This window comes from Dromiciops gliroides, chromosome 2 (genome assembly GCF_019393635.1).
Source record: "Dromiciops gliroides isolate mDroGli1 chromosome 2, mDroGli1.pri, whole genome shotgun sequence".
NCBI lineage: Eukaryota > Metazoa > Chordata > Mammalia > Microbiotheria > Microbiotheriidae > Dromiciops > Dromiciops gliroides.
In genome coordinates, this window is record NC_057862.1 from 610,177,516 (window position 1) to 610,192,967 (window position 15,452).

Consider the following 15,452-nt stretch of genomic DNA (forward strand, 5'->3'; position numbering starts at 1 on the left):
TTCTCCTGGGAGTAGTTTGGGGCCAAAAAAAAAATGATCTAGAATCTAAAGAGATTCTCCCCAGTTGCAATTTGCAGATTCTGAGGCCTAGAGAACAGTGAGGAACACTATTCATTCAGACCTAATCCCTTGTCATCATTAAAGCTCAATCAGAGGGGCAGCTAGGTGGCGCAGTGGATAGAGCACTGGCCCTGGACTCAGGAGGACCTGAGTTCAAATCTGGCCTCAGACACTTAACACTTACTAGCTGTGTGACCCTAGGCAAGTCACTTGACCCCAATTGCCTCACCAAAAAAAACAAAAAAACAAAAAAAAAAACTCAATCAGAAACTTTCATGAGAGTGAAACAAATTCTGATTAGGTTTTTGACTCTGGGGGTGGTTTTGATTTAGTTGTACAAAGTAAATGCACGGTAGGACTCCTGAGGCTTAACTACTGGAAAGCAGGGTTTTTCCCTTCTTTTTTCTCAGGGATGCTCACAAAGCTAACCAGAGGGAGCCAAGGCACTAAAGTACAAAGAATACTGGCTTTGGTGTCAGAAGACCTCAGTTTGATCCAGCTCTGCCACTCAGTGGTAGTGAGACTATGGACAAGTGGCTTGGCTTTTTCGATTATCTTTTCCTTATCTATAATGCCTAGTTTGGGTTGGTACTCACAGCAGCAGCACAAGCCTCTGGGACAGTTGGGGTCTTGTGAGGCAAACAAGGACAAAACTATTTGCCTGGGAGGAAGGATGTGGAACTGGGGAAAGAGACCCTTTTAATTAAACAAAGCAACCTACATACCCTCAGATCGCATCAGATGCTCACTGTATAAGCAAAGGGACTTCTCCATACCCCAAACATCTCTAGTCCTAACAGAGACTAGTACTAAACAACTACAAAAGTGCTGCTTTTTTGTAGGCTAATAAAACCTAGGAGTTGGGAGGGACTTTACAGGCTTTTTAAGTCCAACCTACCATCCACTACCTGAATCCCCTTTTTAGCGTCTCCCAAAAGATTATCCCCCAGCCTCTACCCGAACTTAGCATAATGGGATATCTCACTCCCTTACCAGAAAGAGAAACAAGCCTAATCTCTTCGGTGTGGCCATAAGGACCAACACCAAGCTGAGATCTTAAAGCAGATGAAGGTTAATAGAAACTGGGCTCTGGGGAAGTAAGAATTTTAACAGAAATATTGAAAACATCACCAATTATTTATTTCAGTTTTCTCCTTTTGGACTACTCATGCCATAGAGGGGAGCTGGAGACAGAGAGGAAGTGATGCTGGCATAGATAAACACTGTATGCTTTAAAACATCATTTGATTCCAATCATAAGAGCACAGAGCTTTTCTGCACACTTACTTTGCTCTGTGTGTGCGTGTGCATGCGTGTGTGTGATTTACTGGGACATACAGACCGGACTGCAGTACATAGGGAAACTCATCATGCTACACAATGGGATTTTATAGTCACAGGATGGGAGAGCCTGAGAAACCCTCAACAGTAGCAATGAATCCTAAATGTCAGATAAAGTTGGACCAGAAAGTTGAGTGATTGTTAGAAAATTTTTCCCTCCAATTCCCATACCAGCATTCATATTTCACTATCTGCTTCTAGGAAACTTGGGCTTTGCTGGCCTGAGAATCTTCAAATGGAGAAAGGATCCCTTCTGAACAAAGTTTACAGGGAGCCAGTACTCTCTCAAAATTCAATGGCAACAGTTCTTTGAATCAAACACTTAGGGCACTATTCCCCTTCACAACCTGACCCTGTGTACACAATTCCTTGGACCTGGTGAGTGGTCCATCTTTTAACATCCTCAGAGGATGGAGTTAATAAATGGCCAAAAGCAAATCAGAAGGCTGCATTTAATAAGGGCTTTCAAGAGGGAAGGGAGAGGACAAAGGGTCATTTAGTCTCTTAGGTCCAAAAAAACCCCAAAACAAACCATTCATGAAACAGGAACAAAATGAAAGTCTCTACCATGCAGCCCATGCAAGCAGGCAGATTTTCTTTTTCCTTAAAGGAATCCTGGACTTTCTGAGCTCCCAATCTTCTTTTCTCACCCTGGTCTCCATTTACCTGGCTCCTCTTCTGGTACCCAGTCCCTATTTCACATTACTCCAGAGGACAGATATGGAAATATTTCTGGGAATAGGGCCTAGGTTGCCTCCCTCATTTTTTTTTTTAAAGGGAGTGATTAATGTTTCTGGAAGTTAATACTTGAAGCTTTGACTCACAGTATCATCCCATCATATTATAAGGACAATGGTCTCTATAATAAAAGAAAACAACCTAGCTTGTGCTTGCAGCTCCTGAGTGTTTCCCTCCCATTCCTAAGTGTTAAAGAAATGAGACTTACAAGTCATGCATGTGGAAATTCAGATTCAGGGATATCATCTACATTCACCTTTCCAGGGAGAACTATTTCCCCTTCCTTCCTTCCTTCCTTCCTTCCTTCCTTCCTTCCTTCCTTCCTTCCTTCCTTCCTTCCTTCCTTCCTTCCTTCCTTCCTTCCTTCCTTCCTTCCTTCCTTCCTTCCTTCCTTCCTTCCTTCCTTCCTTCCTTCCTTCCTTCCTTCCTTCCTTCCTTCCTTCCTTCCTTCCTTCCTTCCTTCCTTCCTTCCTTCCTTCCTTCCTTCCTTCCTTCCTTCCTTCCTTCCTTCCTTCCTTCCTTCCTTCCTTCCTTCCTTCCTTCCTTCCTTCCTTCCTTCCTTCCTTCCTTCCTTCCTTCCTTCCTTCCGTTCTTTCTTTCTCTCTCTCTCTCTCTTTTCCTTGTCAGTTCAGTCTTAGCTGAGGACTGCACAATAAACAGTTGTAACGACACCAAGGTCTGATGCTGAGGATAGACGTCCAAGCCATCAGCTGGAGAGAAGCAACCCTGTATTCTTAAAGATTTCTTGGGGACCTCCAAGGTCTGTGTCTGTCTCCTTTCTCTTGTTCTCTCTCTCTCTTTCTCTCCCCCTTCTTCCCTCCCTCCTATCATCTACCTACAGGGCAAAGTCATCCTTTACTAGACAGCCACGTCCCTGCTTGTCTCGGCTCTCGGAGGGCAGATTCGGCCCCCATTTATCCTTTGCTGGTTTGTCACTTGGATGATGTGCAGGGATCACCTGGTAGACAGGAGCCCAGAACACCTGGATTATCATCAGGGACTAGAACAAAAGTTCCCTTAGAAAGGGAAGAAAACGATTTGTGTCATATCATTTATGACAAATTTGAGGCAAAGTTTAAGCACGGCAAGGTAAGGAGGGAGGGGAAGGTAATCTAAGAGCTACATGTGAACGTTAAGGCCTCAGGCTATATCCAACAATTAAAAAGACAGGCGACAAGGAAGGAGGCTTTCACAGAATCACAAAAGGCAATTTCTGCTGCTTGAGACAGGTAATTCTGGAGACTTTGCTGCCCAGGGGGAGAGAAAGTTTCCCTTTTAAAATAAACCACACAACTAAAAAGAGCTTGGCATCAAAGAGGAAGTTATGTGAAGGTGGTATCAAAGCTATGTGACAGTGATGCCTAGAAAAGGGGAACAGATGTCACAGCAAGCTGCATATACATGAGCACATTTCTTAAGAATCCTTCAGGAAGATGTTATACCCCCTCCTATGCACAATTACACATCCTCACAAACCACAGTCAGCCTGATCCATGAAACATTACTGTCTCTCCAAGGCATCAGGGCTCAGGACTTGCTTCATTCTAGGAGATACAGCTGACTATTTTTGTGCTCAAGAGGAGAGAGAACAACTGCAAATTCTGTGATGCTGGAAGGCTGCAGATAAAATAGGATAGGATAGGGTAAACTTTCTTCTCCTCCTTTCTCATATGGGTCCTGCTCTTGGGCAGCTTGTACCTTGAGAGGCTAAGGGAGATGCTATTGATTCACAAAATGGAGATGTAGCTTTGGGAAGCTGAACTCAAGTTTCCCCACTGTGGGCCATTGACTCTGCGGGGGGGTCAGGTCATGGGGGTTTCAAGCTGGGATGTGCCGGGAGCACAACTGCCTCTTCCTAAGCCAAAGCTGTAAAGGTCAGTAGGACAGTGAAGTGAGTCTTGGTTTGGAGGATGGGATGAGGGCATCTCAATCTGAAACACAGCATGTGAGTTCTGGAAAAGAGAGAGAAAGAGAGAGAGAACTGAGGTCAGCAGATGCACAGTCAAGGCAATATGTGAAGAGTTAGTGGTCAGGAAGGGAGAGCTTTCACTCCATTTAAAACCTGGTCTAATGCTAAACTGAAGTGGAAATCCCATAGAGGTACCCTTAGACTTCTGTTGGCACATCTGTACATATCTTTGGAAATATATTTGGGGCTGGAAGGGAAATCTGAGGATACATGTGATTGAAGGCATTTTTTTTTTCTTTTTAAAGATGTAAATAAACAGTCATGATTTGTTAATCTCATTACAAAATAGGGTGGGCACAAACCGCAAGCATGGATCACTACTGGGTTAGACTGCCACCTAGTGACCAGGTCATTAGGCAATGTTTCCAGGGCTTGTAAATGACCACCACCATGTTTCACCCCCAGAGCTGGTATCCAAGAACAGGGAAGGCAGATAGCATATGGCTATGGCTATTTACCAAGAAGTTACCACAGAGAATTTAGCCATTACAAAATGGGTACTCCATATGAGTTGTGAACATTTTTCTCTGAAAGTGAGGAGCTCATCCATCCAGCCCCAACTCAAACACTGAAATAGCCACTCAGTAAAGACTAAGGGAAATGGAAATTGTCCCCAAATCACAATGAAAACCCCAAAATGAGGGGTGAGCTTTCATCTCTCTTTGCAAGGCTTGAAGAAATCCAGGAAATCTTGGTAGAAACGAGTAAATGAAAAGCAGAAATTTCTTGCAGACAATGTCAATAGCATCTTGTGTTACTCACTAGATTTCAAAACATATCAGGGTTTTGAAGGAGGTGGTTTAGCAGATTCTACCAAAGGGTTGGCTGGGATGAATGTGTTCCCACTAGATGCTAGTTTGCTAAGAATGGACAGATCTGTCTTGATGCTCTTCAACTCTCTACTGAAGTTTCCCTTCTTATTTGGACCACTTTAGCCACGTAGCACACCAACCCCAGGGAGAGATATGAAATGTTCAAGTGGCAACTCAAAAGCTTCCTTTTTCAAAGTACTGAACAGATACAGAATTGCAAAATCTCATGTTGGAAGTTCTTCTAGTCTAATACTCGAATATGAACACTTTTAGGACCTGACAAGTTACCATGCAGCCTTTGCTTGGAGCCTTCTAGGGAGAGGGAATCCACTGCCTTTCAAGGGAGCCCATTTCACTTTTGGAAAGCTCTAAGTTGTTAGTACATTTTTTCCTTAAACTTGTAGCAATTTTCGTCTATTCATAGTTCTGTCTTCTGGGATCATTCAGAACAAAACTAATTTCTTTTCTAGGTGACTGCTCTTCTAATACTTGAGAGAAGCTATCATGCCCTGTTAAGGCTTCTTTTCTCCAGGTCAAACATTCTCAGTTCCTTCAATTGATACTTATATGGCAAGATCTTAGCTTTCCTGACCATCCTTCGGATGTTGTCCAGTTTCTCTCTCCCAAATTGGGATACCCAGAAATGAAATCAGTACTTCAGGGCTGGGCTGATTTAGGTAGAGTATAAGAAGAGCATCATCCCCCTAGTCTCAGATAGTATGCCTCTTTTCATGTAGCCGAAGGTAGCATTAGCTTTTTTGGCTGCCATAGCAAGATTGACCTGGTAGTACACCAAACCCCAAAGATCTTTTTCAGATGAATTGCTGTGATTGTATAACTACCTCATTGTATAGATTCTATTTGGACATAGCTGTTTGCATTATATTGTGAGCTCTTTGAAGGCAGATATTGGTTTTACCTTTTTTTGAATCCTAGTACTTAGCACAATGTTTGGTGCGTTGTAAGCTCTTAATAAATACTTGTTGACTTGACCTTCTTCCATCTCATACTGTGAAGTTGATTTTAAAAATCCAAGTATATTAAACTTCAGATTTAACCTCATTAAATTTCATTTGATCCAATGTCAAGATCTCATTGGAATCTGACTTATGTCCAGCTATCCCCTGCAGCTTTGTATCATCTTCGAGTTTTGATAAGGATCACTTTTGGTTTGTCCAAATCATTGATAAGCAGCCCAGGCTTCTGAGAAACTTCACTAAATATCTTCTAAGTGCATATTAAAGTCAATTACAATTCTGAGTCCAGCTGCTTTTCTTTCACTTATTATCTAGTGGAACTCGCCATATTTTGCACATGAATATCTTGAGAGACTTGATCAAAGACTTTGCTGAAATCTTACTTAATTGGATCTGTAATCTCATCAATTTGGATGTTCCCTCCAACATTGCTGACCCAAAACCATCCAGACCTGACCATTTTTGAGAAACTCTTGTTCCTTTTTTCCCGTTAAGTTTGCCAATGGAGTATACTCAACACGCACTGGGAGTATTTCTCACTTTTTCACGATTTTGGGAAAATACCAATGAAGTAATCAGTTGCCCCTTACTTTAGTCAAATGGTCAGTCAATTTTCTTTAATCCTAAATTTCCCTGATGAAATCCTTTCCTCCTGTCCTTCAAAGTTCCTCATTTGTTTTATTTTGTAGCTTACTGCTCTGTGTACATCTCTTACTTCCTTTTGGGTGATATTTACTTTTAATTCATTGGAGAGTATTGTGTTCCAAGAATTGTAGCCACACAACACTAGTTCAATATTGATGCTAACAGGTTGGGCTTTTGTTTCTAAGAAAAGTTTAGGGCCATTAAAAGAGTTCTGCAATTTTCTGAAGTCAATCGGGCCAATGTTTTTCTTTATGTTTGATTCTGGATCCAATTTGTGATTTCTCTATGTCTCTGTCTCTGTATCACTCACACACACACACACACACACACACACACACACACACACAAGAGCACTGAAGCATTTTTAAGAACACATACAGAAGAAAAAAAGAAAGAATGACTGAAGAAAATCCAGACAAGGAGGGCAGCTTTGAAAGTTAAGTGTTGGATTTACTATATCCCATATTAATCTCATTTCCCTTTTTGACAGGGATGCTATACTGGTAGATAAAGAGAATGCTGTTAAGTTTACTTAGATTTTCACAAAGGTCCTCCAAATTAAGTCAGCACAAATACCGTGATATTTGATAATTTCAATGCAAAAGTGAGAATAGGTGAGAATGGTGAAAAATATCAAAAGAAATGAGAAAGGTCAAAGACTGGTAGACAACACAGAAGCCCTCTCCCCTTTATATGTGTGTGCATGTATACACACAAACACATAAACATATATACATGCACACATATATCAGATGTATAGATAGATATTAGAGATATAGACATATACAGTAGCTATATATGTAGAAAGAATTGATAGGTGCTGGACACATTAGTGCTGAATAGGAGCAACAAAAGAAAAAAGGAATTTATTATATTTTAATAGACAAGAAATGATTTGTTGATGAGGGAGTCATTTGTGAATCAAATGTCTTAGTACACTCAGACCAATGAGTTGAGTAAATCCAGAATGAAATCTCCCCTTGATGGATTGGTGGTTTTTTCCTCACTTTTTGAAGGATAAAGACTTTTATAAACTAATGAAGAATGAAATGAACAGAACCAGGAGAAAATTTATATATTAACAAGACTGTAAAGACAAACAACTTTGAAAGCTCTAAGAACTATGATCAATATAATAACCACTCATGATTTCGGAGGAATGATGATGAGCCATACTATCCATCTCCAGACAGAGAGGTGATGGATTTGGGGTGCAGAATGAAACATAGACATTTTTGCCTACAGCTAATGAGGGACTTTGTTTTGCTTGACTATGCATATTTGCTACAAGGATTTTGTTTTTGTTTTTTTCAATGGGATGAGAGTAGGAGGGAGAGACAATAGATTTCTGTTCATTTTAAAGAAAAACTTTAAAAATAGAGAGGTTCTTGACTCAGCAATACTACTGCTAGGTCTATATCCCCCCCAAGGAGATCAAAGCAAAATAAAAAGGACCCATATGTACAAAAACATCTATAGTAGCTCTTTTTGTAGTGGCAAAGAATAGGAAACTGTGGCAACAGTCTTGAACTGGGGAATGGCTAAACAAATTATGATAGGGCAGATAGGTGGCGCAGTGGATAGAGCACTGGCCCAGGATTCAGGAGGTCCTGAGTTCAAATCTGGCCTCAGACACTTGACACTTACTAGCTGTGTGACCTTGGGCAAGTCACTTAACCCTCATTGCCCCCACCAAAAAAAAAAAAAAAAGCAAAAACCAACCAAACACAAAAACAAGTTATGAGGTATGTGATGGAATACTATTGTGCTATAACAAATAGTGAAGGGGATGATTTCAGAAAAACCTGGGAAGACCTATAGGAGGTGATGCAAAGTGAAGTAAGCAGAACCAGGGAATAATCTATATGGTAATAGCAATATTGTAAGGAAAAATTGGCTATGAAAGATTTAGTAACTCTGATCAATATAATGATTTATTCCAGTTTAAAAGAACTCACTAACAAGTCAAGAGATTATTAGTGGCTCTGTTTTGAAGGAAGACACTGTGAGTTCTAACAGATGCTGAAATCATTGAAGCCTCTCCACCCATCACTAATATATCACGCCTTTGTGCCAAGTTTGTGATGTCTCTGTACCTATTTCTCCTTTTTGTCCAGGCAGTTCACTCTAATGTCAATATCAATTCTATTTCTGTCTCGTGTGGTGTTGGTAAAAGACTATGTTCAAGTCATAAGCTCTTCCAGTAGGAACATTAAGAGAAATCAGTAAGAAAAAGAACCAGGCAACCACTTAAAGTGCCATTACAATTCAAGATATAGCAATATCTTTGGAACCCTAGAGACTAAATGGGTAAGACCTAGCATCCATCTGACATAATATTCTGGTGAAAAAGGAAAGTTCAAGGGATGTGCTAGGGAATGAACGTTAAAGATAAGCTATCATCCATTTTCCTTTAGGGGCCATTCATGACCTTTTTGTTCAGAAACTTGTCCAACATTTGAAAAATTTATTCATATTTCCTACCAGTACTTCTGTTAGAAAAATGAGCTTCCTTTATTTATTACCTATTCTGTGGAATACTACTTCCTTTTGTTTATCCAAATACACTATTTTTAAGTTTCAAAGGGTGTTCCTTCATTCTTTTACTTTAGGATTAGATGAACAATTTTGTTTTCACCTAACCATTCACAATTTTGTGGAGTTTGATGGTTTCCCTTTCTTAGTCTTTAGCTTTTCAAGCTAAAGCGTTTTCTTTCTTTCTTTCTTTCTTTCTTTCTTTCTTTCTTTCTTTCTTTTTTTGTGGTCAATGAGGGTTAAGTGACTTGCCCGGGGTCACACAGCTAGTAAGTGTCAAGTGTCTGAGGCCAAATTTGAACTCAGGTCCTCCTGAATCCAAGGCCGGTGCTTTAATCCACTGTGCCACGTAGATGCCCCAAAGCTAAAGAGTTTTCAAGCTAAAGAGTCCTACTCAATGTTTTCATATGGCAGACTCACCTCCCCCTTGCCCCCAAAATATTGGGTCAGATCCTAATATAATATTAACTCTTTAATGGTCAGCTCTGTTTTTTGCTTTCTCTTTTTCTAGTAAATACCTTGCACAGGGCTCCACACATCTTAGGTGTTAAATAGATTTTTGTTGGATTGGAGATCCTTCTCTGAGCTATCTTTGGTTCCATTATATCTATTTTAAGGTTCAGCAATAAGAACTGTACAGTGCAGCCACAGTAAATATTCATCATAGTTTTATATAAAGGTAGAATAATTTTTTTAAAATTTCCAATACTTCATAGTATGCAATGTTTTGTTAGCTTTTCATGTTATGACAGCACATTGGTTTTATCTCTAGAGGGAATAATCTAAGATGAACTTAGTTTCCTTTCACGGGTTGGGCTCAAAGCCCTTCATTTTATGCATGTAGTTTTAAAAATGTACCCCAAAATGTACTACTCCCACATTAAAACTCTTTTGCTCATTCATATAGACATATAAAATTATCCTGTGGTTTATTTCTACAAACTTTAGTACCCAGAATTTAGTGCCTTCTGCAAGTCTGGAGACTGTATTGCCAATACTCTAACAAGAGAAGTATAGGGTCTCTAAATTTAGAGTAGAGCAAACTTTTGAAAGAACCTTTTAGGACATATTATACAATTCAGATGTTTTATGAGTGCTCAGTCATCCGGAAGGAGAAAAAAGAAAACAAAATTGTACAAAGCCTCAGGGGCTTAAAATGAGTCAGAATGTCTCCATGCCAGTTCATTTCTTCATTCGTTGACAAATCCTCACATCACTGTCACCCTAGGGGTTCCTACTTAGGTGGCATCAGTTCAGTCATTTGGATGTTGGCTAAGTCAGGAGACTAAATCAATTGATTTCTGAAAAAAAGCACTTTCTTTCTGGGAATTATCAAAAATTAATGTCCCCATGTCTTCTTTTGCGTGAGTACATATGTGTGTATGCGTGTGTATGTATATATGCACACACACATACATGCACACTTTCCAAGTGATTAATAACTGTTTATTCTCTTTGTTTAAAAGGTAGACATCAGGTGACCTAGACAGAAATCAAACCAATTTTAAAGATCCACAACAATTTCTTGGGAACAGTAGCTGGGGAGGGATTGGCTCCCCACAGAATAGAACGCAGTACCACCACATCTCTTTGGCTTAGGGAGTATTGAGATGCCTGTTACAGTACAACCCAGGTCTGTTCTTCTAAGGGACAGGTCAAACCTCCTCTGGCTAATGGCTGCTCCTTTGAGAACAAAAGCTTTCTTTTCTCTCCCTCTGATCCTGTCTTCTGTTTTAGTTTCCAAGAATCATCTTTCACAATGGTTCATACACAGTGCTATACTGTGAGATATAAAAGGTTTAAGGATGAGGCATTCCACATGTTCTCTGTGACACATTCAACTAACTAATGACCAAATGCAACCAGACATTCAGGGATAAAGACAAGGCTGGTATTCAGTTATGAATATTAATATACCCTCTGAGCCCTGGGTTACTCTTCTGCAGGCTTCTTTCACAGTACCCAGATAAATGAATTTTCAAACTATTCACATACTTAACAGAGAAGAATGTGTTCACTCAGAGGAGAGGATAGGGGCATCTCTCAATGGGGGTAATGATTTTGGGTCTGGGTTGACCTCCTCATGAGAAAACTAATGTTGTGTCCTTGGACAGCCAATATGGTATTATCCCACAACACTCCAGGAAAGCATTGTTGATTATCTAATACACCTTCCCTCCATCACCCATTCTCACTCACACTTCAACAGCTTTAGATAATGGCTAAATATCCCTGGAGACAATCTAAGCACACTCTCTGCTCTGATACATGGCTTCACATTCAATAAGCCCTAGAAATATAATGGCCCATTTTCAAATAATAAGAAACACTGAGATGTTTGGTTGCCAGAGGCGAGTCCGGAGCCACTTTCCTTGCTCATTTGAATAAAGTTTGCTAGTTTTCTATAAACAGTTTTTCAGATTTTTAAAGTCAGGAAATCCTTTGTGCCTGTTGAAATGGCATATAAAAATTGTGACAGAAGGTGGCCCAGGCCCATACAGAAAGAACAGTGCTGTCAGCTGTTCCTACTGATCTATTCCTGCTGCGATTCACAGGGACAGCATATGTATCCCCAGAGTTTGCTCACTGGCACGGCATCACTTGCTGTCATGAGCTTCCTGGAGCTGGGATGCCAGAAGTTGGAGATGTTGAATAAATGATTTCAGAAGCAAAGCACATGCATGATCTCGTGGATACCCCAGATCACAATATTGCATCTGCAGAGACATTCAAATCTGATGCCCTCTTCACAGGAGAATATATGGTAATGCTATATCTTGTTGTACAAAGGGAAGGAACAGGGGCCAGGAAAACCTGATATCTGAAGTACGAAAAAAAATTGGAAAACTGTACTGATCCCACTGGAAGACAGTTCCTTTGTATGAAGTCAAATGTGCTGTAAAAACAGAGGGATTAATAAATAAATATTTGTTGAAAAAAATCCAATTTCCTGAAAAATTTTCTGTCTTGTCATCAACACAATTCCAAATGAAGAGACAGTTGAAATCCCAAGACCTTTATCCCTTTAAGGTTTCCTTCCTTTCTGGATGCCATCAGCTTCTACCATGCCCTGAACAGATAGTTAATTTCTCTTCAATCTGGTCAGGTGTCCAAGAAACTCTCCTTCCTTGACTTTGGCCCAAGACATAACTGAGATTGAAAAGTCCTACTAAGAAATTTAAAAAAAGAAATGTAAAAAGTCAAAAGGCAGGGGCAGCTTGGTGGCGTAGTGAATAAAGCACTGGCCCTCCATTCAGGAGGACCTGAGTTCAAATCTGACCTCAGACAATTGACAATTACTAACTGGTGAACCTGGGCAAGTCACTTAATACTCATTGCCCCCCTCCCCCAAAAGTACAAAGGCATAGAAATGTTATGAGAATGATTTCTCTAGATAATCTAATACCACTCCTTCCCCACTTGAATCTCTCCTTAATTTCCCCTTCTTTCTAATAAGAAAATTGGGAAGAAAAAAAAATAGTAGAATGAGGGGAGTCCTAAAAGTAGGTAAAAGGATGAAAGGAAGATATTGAGTGCCTGGTACAGGGGATTTGCACACTTCATTTGATTACACACATCATAAACTCACCAATTTCCTGCACACAGTGCTTTTTTGTGTGCATACCTCATAGTGACAGGCATCTTTAAATGTATACATTCTATACTATGGAACATGAATGAATCCATCATCTTACTGATGTGGGCAGTCTCTCCACGGGCACAGATTACCATCTGTTATTTTCATCCTGTTTGATTCTTTGGCCACATCCTTTTTGTGAAGGACAGTCCTCAGTGGCTTTCCTTAATGATTGTCTAGATGTTATCTCACATTCTTATTGAGTGACTGGTTCATCTTCTTTTATTCAACACATCCCCTGCCATTCATTTTCTGAATTTCCTTGTCTCTTACCGCCTTGTTCCCTCTTTCTTGCAAGTCAATACTAACTTGGCAATAAGTATTTACTAATACATATGTAAACCTACTGCCCCTTGGATTACTGGCAATTGGTTGCTGTTTGATGCTTTTCAGAGAGGCAATGTCGAATAGTGGGTTAGACAGGCTTAGGGCTAGCTTTGGAGTCAGGAAGACCTGAGTTTAAATTCCAGCTCTCACACACTGATTATATGGCCATGTTTAAGTCACTAAGGGCTACCTTTTCCATTTCACTGCATTGAAGTAAACTCCACATAAGATCTATGTATAAAATTGTACCATCAAAAAATGTGATTGAGTAAAAAAAGCACTGAAAATAGAGATCTGGGTTCAAATTCTTCATCTAGCATTACCTTTGTGATCCTGGGCAAGTCACAACTTCCCTGGGTCTCAGTTTCCTCATCTGTAAAATAAGGGGCTTGGAGTAGATTATTTCTGAGGTCCCTACATTTATCTGGGAAAGAATGTTTTGTTTTGTTTTGTTTTGTTTTAGTGAGGCAATTGGGGTTAAGTGACTTGCCTAGGGTCACACAGCTAGTTAAGTGTTAAGTGTCTGAGGCCGGATTTAAACTCAGGTACTCCTGACTCCAGGGCCGGTGCTCTATCCACTGCACCATCTAGCTGCCCCAGGTCCCTACATTTATGACTATAATCCTCTACAGAAAAGGAAAACCAACTTCTTTGCCTTTCCCAAAGGAGTAAAGTTTCTACTCTCTGTCTAGTTCCAAGACAGCCACCATATCCACTGTTTGGCCATGGAAAGAGAATTGGCTCTGGAGACAGGTGACAAGGGTTTTGAATGCCGATTTTTCCACTTAATATCTTTTTGACCTTCGGTAAGTCATTTAAACTCTCTGGTTTCCAATTTCCACATCTAACATTAGGGAGGTTGGATTATTTGCTCTGAAAGGTCCTATATAACTGTGATCCTCTGATCACTAGATCAAGGGATAGATAACTTGCTGAAATTTTTATAAGTTTTATAAATGCCATCTTTTTTGTTGTTGTTGTTGTTAGGGCAATGGGGCTTAAGTGACTTGCCCAAGGTCACACAGCTAGTAAGTGTCAAGTGTCTGAGGCCGGATTTGAACTCAGGAACTCCTGAATCCAGGGCCGGTGCTTTATCCACTGCGCCACCTAGCCACCCCTAAATGCCATCTTTTTTACACCATAGCAATTTTCGTGCGTGTGTGTGTGTGTGTGTGTGTGTGTGTGTGTGTGTGTGTATGTGTACACACCATGCTTCCTCTCCTACTATGACCCATTCCCCCTTTTCAGGGGGAATTTAGAAGGTAAGATACTACATTTATAACAACATTCAGGAGGAAGCAAAAGAAACAAAAACAATAACTGGGGTTGATATTACAGAATAACATGTAGGGGAATTCTGAAAGGACAAAGAGGCAGTTGTTTGGTGCAGTATATTGAGTGCCAGGCCTAGAGTCAAGAAAACCTGGGTTCAAATCCAGTCTCAGACATTTAATAGTTGTGTGACCCTGGACAAGTCACTTAAACTGCTTGCCTCGGTTTTCTTATTTGTAAAATAGGCATCATAATAGCACCTGTCTCCCAGCAATGTTGTGAGGATGAAGTGAGATAATAATAATAATAATAATAATAAAGTGCTTATTAGCACAGCGCCTGGTACATAGTAAGCTTATAGCTATTAGTAGTAGTAGTAGACCTGAAATATCAGTGTTGTTCAGTCATTTTCAATCACGTCTGACTATCTGTGACCCATTCTTGGCAAATATCCTAAGGGGTTTGCCATTTCCTTCTTCAGTTCATTTTACAGATGAGGAAACAGAGGCAAACAGGTTAAGTGACTTGCTCAGGGTCACACAGCTAGTACTTGTCTGAAGCCAGATTTGAACTCAGGAAGATGAGTTTTGTACTTGAAGTTTCAATAATTCTTTATTAATATCCCTCCAAACCCTGTTGGTCCCTGTATTCAATGCGAATGCCTGGGAGAATAACTTCTTGAAAGGCTTCTAGGGAAAATCACCCTTCCTACTGTAAGGGGGCTAAAATTCTAGTTGGGAGGAGAGACATTACCAATGTATTCCAGGCTAGAAGAAGCATGAATAAATGGGATTGGGGCAGGCAAGAAAAGTGGTGGGAGTTATGGAATTGAAACAGTTCTCATCAGTTGGTACCCCCTCTCTTTTAAATTTAGCTCATAAAAATTGACAATGGTGAAAGTCTGATGCTGCTGATGTGACCAGGAGACTTCTGTTCATGGGGAGCAAGTTATTATCAAGCAGTGCAGTAAAATCCCCCAAAGGAAGGCTGGCAGGACCCTAGGAACAAGGGATTTCCAGATCCAGTCTCGTCAGTACTATTCCTTATTGTTCCCTTGTCTAAGTCACTGTGGCTTTCAGAGAACCTGCCCTTTCAAGTCTAGTCCCAGGGAGTAGGGACCTGGTTCCCTGTTCTCTGGG

General features: G+C 40.3%; 1 protein-coding gene across 3 annotated transcripts in view; it reads right to left on the bottom strand.

Moving 5' to 3' along the window:
- Positions 1-3,443: 3,443 nt before the first annotated feature.
- The window catches only part of MTA3 (metastasis associated 1 family member 3), a 223,845-nt gene continuing 211,836 nt past the window's right edge, over positions 3,444-15,452 (bottom strand). For all 3 annotated transcript variants that reach the window (XM_043987809.1, XM_043987807.1, XM_043987806.1), the window contains one exon: positions 3,444-4,091. Coding sequence is in view for 2 of the 3 variants with exons in the window: in XM_043987807.1 (XP_043843742.1) it covers positions 4,066-4,091 (26 nt within the window). In the remaining variant the exon portion in view is untranslated. The remainder of the gene's footprint in view (positions 4,092-15,452) is intronic.